The sequence below is a fragment of the Cordyceps fumosorosea genome (assembly GCF_001636725.1).
Source record: "Cordyceps fumosorosea ARSEF 2679 chromosome Unknown scaffold_15, whole genome shotgun sequence".
In the NCBI taxonomy this organism is placed as follows: Eukaryota; Fungi; Ascomycota; class Sordariomycetes; order Hypocreales; family Cordycipitaceae; genus Cordyceps; species Cordyceps fumosorosea.
The window spans coordinates 399,192-406,585 of record NW_017387315.1 but is presented as its reverse complement, the minus strand read 5'-3'; the positions used below and the strand labels follow the sequence as shown (position 1 = coordinate 406,585).

General features: G+C 56.5%; 3 protein-coding genes across 3 annotated transcripts; 1 reads left to right on the top strand and 2 right to left on the bottom strand.

Annotated features, from left to right (window-relative positions):
- Positions 1-834: 834 nt before the first annotated feature.
- Positions 835-2,973, top strand: ISF_06062 (hypothetical protein; the record flags this gene model as incomplete). The annotated part of the gene is made up of 5 exons (XM_018849666.1): positions 835-950; positions 1,163-1,422; positions 1,502-2,204; positions 2,279-2,635; positions 2,739-2,973. The coding sequence occupies 5 exons, from the start codon at positions 835-837 to the stop codon at positions 2,971-2,973; spliced, it is 1,671 nt and encodes a 556-aa protein (XP_018703164.1).
- Positions 2,974-3,193: 220 nt separating this feature from the next.
- Positions 3,194-3,894, bottom strand: ISF_06061 (Acyl-CoA N-acyltransferase; the record flags this gene model as incomplete). The annotated part of the gene is made up of 2 exons (XM_018849665.1): positions 3,194-3,251; positions 3,356-3,894. 2 exons carry the CDS (start codon positions 3,892-3,894, stop codon positions 3,194-3,196), a joined length of 597 nt encoding a protein of 198 aa, XP_018703163.1.
- Positions 3,895-4,613: 719 nt separating this feature from the next.
- Positions 4,614-7,394, bottom strand: ISF_06060 (TRP-like ion channel; the record flags this gene model as incomplete). The annotated part of the gene is made up of 1 exon (XM_018849664.1): positions 4,614-7,394. One exon carries the CDS (start codon positions 7,392-7,394, stop codon positions 4,614-4,616), a length of 2,781 nt encoding a protein of 926 aa, XP_018703162.1.

Sequence of the window (7,394 nt, the reverse complement as noted above, 5' to 3'; positions counted from 1 at the left end):
TGCTCCGTAGTGGGAAAACATCGAATAGAGTTAACTAATAATGAACTAGGCCACAAGCTGGTATATTCCAACAAAACACCCCCCTTGGCCACCGCCCGCTGGGTCTCCTCTCCTCCTCCTCCAGGGGTGGGGTGGGCATGATGATGCTGGATAGTCCCATCCATCCCCTTGTGAGACCCCTTCGGAAAAAGGCCCTTGTTGGGGGTGACGAATCACTTACTGGGCTTCACAGACTCAAGTCCACATTGACAACACCCAAGGAGAATTCCAACTAGTTAGCATTCGATAGCCTAGCATTCAAAAGGCAGAGAAGACAAACCCGGACACGCTCCGGATCCCCTGATTGGCCGCATGTAGCACTTCTCCAAGTCACCCCAAAGCCCAGCAGGGGTCCCGTCGCCTTCTGGATCGGCGTGCATTCTTGCCTCTTACCGTTGGGGCCAATTGAATTAGAACTCACCCATCAGCGAGTAACGTTAGTAGGCTGGCTGGTCAGTTCAGTTTAGCTCAGTAGTAAAAAGTCCATGGGGAGGCAAACGCACAGGATGGGGGAAAACTTGGACTTGGCACAAGTGCCATCTTGTACATGCGTTTCGCAAGATTGTTTTAAAACAAAAAGAACTACCGCCACCGGGCCTCGCTTTGGCGGGCGAGCGAAACCTGGCCAGCCAGCATCATTCCTGTCTGTGTCTGTCTGTTCTGCATGTACTCGGGTACAAAGCAGATGGCGTCCTTGAGGCGATCTAGTACTACGTTTCGCATCTCTCGAGTTCTGGTATTCCTTCTCTATTCCCGGCATTGTTTATAACAAGAGGGCAAAAAAAAAAAAAAAGCATGACCGTTGTCGCACAACTAACTCTTGTCCTGCCAGCGACAATAGCATTGGTAGAGTCATGCCTCGCCGCCCCTCCCCAGATCGTTGTCAGTTTTGTCGCCGAAGAAAGAAAAAGGTAAGAAAAGGATAGTGTCATCACGGCCGCTTCCACGTCATCTTCTTGCCATCTTCGTCGTCTCGCCCTGGCTCCTTTCCTTCTTCGCCCTCAATCTCAACCGCCAACTCCCTCTTCCCATGCTGATAAGCTTCTACCAAATCTGGTCCGATTCTCTAACAACATGCACCAAACCATCAGTGCGACGGACAACACCCTTGCTACGCGTGCAGCAAGGCAAAGATCGAATGCGTTTACGCCATACCGCCGCCGCCAACCTCTACGGATGCGATAGGGCCATCGTCAGCGCAAAAGTCGCTGAAGCCGCGACCCAAGGCGAAGAAGACGTCCGAAACCCTTCGGAGGAGCGATGGAACGCGCAGCAGCTTCGAAGCGACACCTGAGACGGCAGTGACCAACCGAGGGTCCCTGCCGGCGAATGATTCCACACCATCATCGCGGCCGTCTGTCGAGCTCGCCACGAGATCAAAAGGTATGAGACACACGCCCTAGACGCCCGCAACTATTTTCGGACCTTGTTGTGTTGACGCAAACTTTTCCCCTGCCATCAGATCCGGAACCGCGCTTATCCGGCGTCGTCGACTCCTCGGCGGCGTCGCAGCAGAGCCTCTCGATGAGCGACGCTGACGACATATCCGACACCTCCGCCGCCGCCGCCGCCGCCGCCGCCGCCGCCGCCGCCGTCGCCTCCCCGCCGCGACCCCAGCTTCTCCTCCCGTACACCTCGCCGCACATCGACTGGCCGCAGGCGCGCGTCCTGCGCGTCCTCGACAATATCCTGCAGTGGGACTGCGTCGCCCTCTGCCTCGTCGACCGCGAGCGCTTCAAGCTGCACCTACAATCCGGCCCCAGCACCGGCGCCGCGCACTGCACGCCGGCGCTCGTGGACGCGCTGCTGGCGCTCTCCGTGGTCGTCTTCCGCCACAACGTCGTGGACGAGGTGGCCAACCGCGCCACCGGCAAGCCCGCCTGGGACGTGCTCAGCGCCGCGCTCGCCAACGAGGCCGTCCGCGCGCTGCACCGCGGCGGCACCTGGCCGCCCGAGGCCGTCCCGGACGCCCAGGCGCTCGGCGTGCTGGCGCTGTACTGCGCGTGCCGCGGCTGGCGCGAGGAGACGCGCAACTTTGCGATGGACTTTGCCGAGGCGATACGAAAGTACTGCGTGCAGAACGCGGGGCGAACGGGGGTGGAGGTGCCGGCGGCGACGCGCCGCATCACGGCCAGCACGTACTGCGGCGCGATATCGATGAACCGGTAAAGGACACCTGCGCGCCTGGTTGTTCGAGTGGGTGCAAGAAGGGAAGATTTGCTAACGCCCGCGGATACAGGATGTTGATTCAAATACAGAGATGTAGGCCCGGCTTGCCGAGCACGCCTTCCGAGAATACGAATCCCAACGAGGCATGCGACAGCCAAAGCTGGACGGAGCACCTGCTGCGGCCAATAATAGGTCAGCAAGACACGGACAACAAGCAAGCCGAGAGCCTAACCCTTGTCAAAGCAAACGAACTCGTCGTCGCCAACTCGGAGCTGCGCGGAGACGAGATGTACCTGGTCGCCGCCGAGCTCTATCAACTAATCGAACAAGTCTTCCGGACATGCTGCGTGCCCGAAAAAGACCGCACCTTTGCCGAGGCCACCGTGACGTACATTAAAGGCCTCGAGTGGTATCAAAACTTCTTCCAGTACTCCGAGGACTACACGGGCCGCGAGCCTCTGATCCTATTCGTGCAGCGAGTAACCCCCCCCTCCTATTCTTGCTAGGACATGCACCTGACACGACCGCAGCACGTATTACCACTTTTGCATCCTCAGCCTGTTCACGCCGTACATGATGGACGAGACCGTGGTCGGCAACGGCGGGAGCCCGCCGGGCAAGATCTGCGAGGAGGCGGCCAACAGCATCCTGAAGCTGATGCGCCACCACGAGTCCTTGGCGGGCGAGACCGAGGCCGTCGGCTTCATGCATTCGTTCAAGAGTGCCGCGCTTGAGTTCCTGGATATTTATAAACAAGTTCAATAGAGAAAAGGGGTCGGATATGCTACGACCCCTCGTCGCGGTACGGACAATGGATAGAGGGCAGGAAAAATAAACGGCGTTTAGTATGAGTCTTTTGTTTTAATTATGCTGATGAAACTTCATCTAACTCCCCTTACTCAAAATGCCGTATAGCACTCGTATGCTTCTCGAATCCAAGGTATGCTGCTTCCGCAAATGTCCCGACGTCGCCAACCATCTCCCCTCACCATCCTCCTCCAGCGTGTCCGAGGGTCGAAAACTGCCAATAAATCACATCAAGCCTTTGTCTGTCAGCACAGCACTCACACATGCCCCCCCCCCCCTATCTCTCTCTCACACACACACTCTCTTTCTCTCGCTTTCTCTCCCCTCTGATTTCACGTACCACTGTCCGCGCTTAAACGCAACCTCGCGCAACCATCCGCGCTCCCGGAACCCCCGATTCCTGAAGAACCGCCTCGCCGCCTCGCCGCCCTCCCTCCCAAACGGGTCCATCACCTGCACCGCGATCACATTCCTCACCAGCACGCTCGACGTCGCCGTCGGCAGCTCGCCCGGGAACTGCGGCACCACCTTCCAGTTGCGCATCATCCGCAGCAGGTGATCCACGAGCTGGGTGCCCACGCCCTGCCCGCACCGTGCCGGGTGCACCCACAGCCGCAGCTCCGCCGTCGGCCGGTACGCGTCGTTGGAGGGCAGCAGGTAGGCGTACCCGATCACCCCGGGGTCCACCAGGGCGACGTCCACGGCGACGCGGTACGGCATGGTGGTGGCGAGCAGGTGCCGGAACCGCGCGCTCATATCGGAGAGCGTCGGCACTCCCGTCAGGAGGGAGGAGTGGGTGTTGAGGGCATAGTACTCTTCGATGGTGCGGATGGACGCCAGGTCGGCCTCGGTCGCGTCGCGGTATGTGATGTTGGCCATGAGTTTCGTTGATCGCTATCCGTGCTGCTAACGTGCTTGCTCTCGGGACGGATTCAAAACTTGATTAGATGTTGGCTAATGGTTCATGGCTCGTCGAGAAAGTTGAAAGAGTGTTTTGATCTGGGCGTGGGAGGAGGCACGAGTGAGTCGTGGAAGGCTCCTAGGGAAGGATCGGCCCTGCACACTGTCCGCATTCCGGGGCAATATCAACTGGCGTATCAAGTTGGCTGATTGATGGCCAGCCTCACGATTATTCCGTTTCCAGCAAATTTTCATCTTTTTTTCCCTAGATACTGTGAAGTTGGCTTGCATCGGCGAGATAAGTACCAGGTTGAAATTCACATCCGCCGGCCCGGCCGTGGCGCTGGCCGGAGCCGGGCGGCCCCATCCCGAGTCACCGATAACCGTGATCCTTCACGGCATACTTCACACAGTCATGTAGTCAAAACACCAGTTGCGCAGCCAGCAGATTGTAATCGATCCAATTTTTACATTCATAAATCTCTATATAGCATTAATACGGATACGCAACTGCTTAAAAAAATGCCGTGGCAACCGCCCCTGTCCAGCGGCCAAATCAATGCAAAAAAAACGCCAGCGGGCAAAAAGAATAACATATGCGCTGTAAACAGTAACCCATGCCAATGTCCCTGAAAATCATATGCTGTCAGGGCAGAAATTATGCAAGCCAAATGTTAATACACCCTGTCTTTCTCTGATTATAGAGCGGCCTTTTCGTCTCTTGTTTTATCGGCCACGGCTTCCGACACCGTGGTATCCTCGACAGCCACCTGCTGCTCGGTCTTTTGAACCGGTGCGGGCTTTTCCGTTTTCTCTTCGGGCATCTCTTCATCGCTTCGCTTCGTAGGCGTCGTCTGCGATGTTGTAGTTTCCGAAATGTCTCTCGCATCTTCCGAGGACTCGCGCGTGGGAGTCATTGGTCTTCGAACTGGTGTGCTGCTGCCCGGGGAGTCGGTACCCATAACGGCGGCAATGCTCGCAGAAGACATGCGTTGCGAGTTGCTTCTAGAATGGGTCCCTCGCTGGATTTCTGGTCGAGTCATCATTTCAGCCTGCATCTGGGAAAACTCCTTCGAACTCCAAGAGGCTCGGTGTACCCGTGCCGCACGCGGAATACTGCTAGCCGAGTAGCGCGAGCTACCGCTATTGGCGCGACTGCGCTGGCCACTGCCGCCAGCTTGTCCTGCAAATCCGGGCTGTGGCGGCGATATCTCTGCCAGCTCATCTTCATCTTCAATCTTTGGGGCTCGTCGAACATTGCGCACGTTAAAGCCTGGCTCTGGGGCCGTTGCCTCCATTTCGTCTTCCTTCGGTGGCGTAGGTAAGTCGTCGGTGCGCTTCTGCATATGCTCAAAATATTTGACACGCATGTCGACAAAAGGTTCAGTGAATTCTTCCTTGTTACGCGACAGCGACATCCACGACGACATAATGCCCAGTGCAGCGAGCACCAATACCACGATGGCAAGGAAAGCCTGTACCACAACAATGATGAGGCCAATCGCAGTTGCGCCAATTCGGTTGACGTTGTAGTCGGCAATAAAGGCAATGGACAGCCCCGTAGTAAGGATTTTGGCGATGGATATGATCCAAACAGCAACCACCGTATTGCGAGAGCCCTCAAAGGCCGTCAACTTGATGATGATGATAGAGGCAATAATCTCAAACAAGAACAATCCAAAGACTTGCGCCAGTGGTGTACGAGCGCCTCCACCAATGAAGCACGCGCGAATGAATTGGTACCCTAGATAGACGGCGAAATACCACCAGCGGGTACGACGGTAGCGGCCAGATAGCCAGCCAAATCTCTTGATGAAGCCCGCATCTTGATGGACGGTCGGGCGGTTCGGGTTGTCATCGGTGTAAACAATCCTGGTGATGGGTACTGAGGCGTACAGGCGGCGTTGCTCAGCTGTCTCCTCCTCTCCGCGCTCACTGTTTCGAATTGCAGAGACAAATGGAACTTTCTTAAAGAGCTTCGCGCTTTCGAACCGGATAGAATCGGGTGCGGTAGAGTACTTGCCATGTCGCAGGCGAAAGTAGCAGGCATATGCAGCTATACTTCCAACGCCCACCAGGAAAAGCAAAAAGACAATGGCAGCAATCGCGGTGGGGCCGTCCGGGCCACGAAGGGAAAACTGATACATTGCAAGCGTAGTCATGACAAAGAATCCAATGAAGCAGGTGCGCAATAAGGCAGCCGCAAGATAGCCACCCAGATGGCTGCGAAAGTAGTTGAAGCCATCCGTTCTGAGGAGTTTGAATCTGATCAACACATCGAGTGTCAGCTTAAACAGCACGATCAGCACCGCTACCAGACCAATCATAGCCATGAACCAAATCAAGGCCAACGTGAAGGCCTCTGCTGGAGGGATGTAGACCTCGGAGAGTGTTCCGGGAAGACCAGGCCAGGTGCCTGGCATGGGCATCCCTGGAGGGTTCGGCTCGCCACCCCAGGCGTAGCCATCGAGGTCTGTGACCGGCGAAGGCTGCTCTCCAGTTGCGGGATCCGCGCGGCCGTATATTTGCTGCGTTAAGCCCCCGTTGTTGTTTATAGGTACAGACCCCGCACCTCCCACCTGGGTCACGCTCACGACATTTCCGGTAAAGGAGCTGATAGAGCGCACGAGACTGTGCGTAGCAAACATACCCGAGGGCCACGCGAAATTGCTCCACCAGGCTGGCAGCACGCTAGGCCAATTGACAGACAGTGCGCCGGAGAAGAAGATGTACTGAAACGTTTCGAACACGATCAGGACGGAAAACGAGTGGGCGTAGTGCATGCGCATATGAGGGACACTGATACCATACGCTGCGGTAATGAAGGAGGAGAGCATAGTGGCAATGACGAAGACACCAACAGTGGTTCCGATGGCCTCAGGCTGCGACAGAGTCTTGCCATTGGACATGACAGTCTGAAAACAGCCAATCTCCGTCTGCGTAGAGTTGGCAAAGATTTGCATCCGCGCAAAGCCCTCGAAGTCGGGGATACCCATGGTGACCTCGGGCATGCCGGCCACATCGTCTGATGATAATGGGACAACGGCAAACGCGCTGATGCGCTTATCCGATGTCAGCGGGCAGAGGGAATCCATGTGCGCCTTGCAAGGATCGTAGGACATGTCAAATCGCGCCTGGCCATACGCCTGGATGGATAGGTGGAGAACGAGCGACTCTTTTCGGATGTTGCTGGCTCCATCGAGATGGAAGAAGATTGTATGGTGGCTCTTGTTCGTGTAGTATGCGACATCGAATGTGGAAAAGTTGAACAAGCTGCCGCCGCGGAGACAGTCTGCGAAGCCCCCCGAGTAGAGCGATGGTTGGGGGGCAATGTCGAGCTTCTGGATGGCGCCGTTGAAGTCGTAGCCTTTGATAATTTTGGAGTCGTCGGCAGCAACTGCCGGGAGCACGGCGAAGAGAGAAGCGAGCAGCAGAAGCATGCTGGTCATGGACCACGGTGATCTGGTGTTGACGAGCAT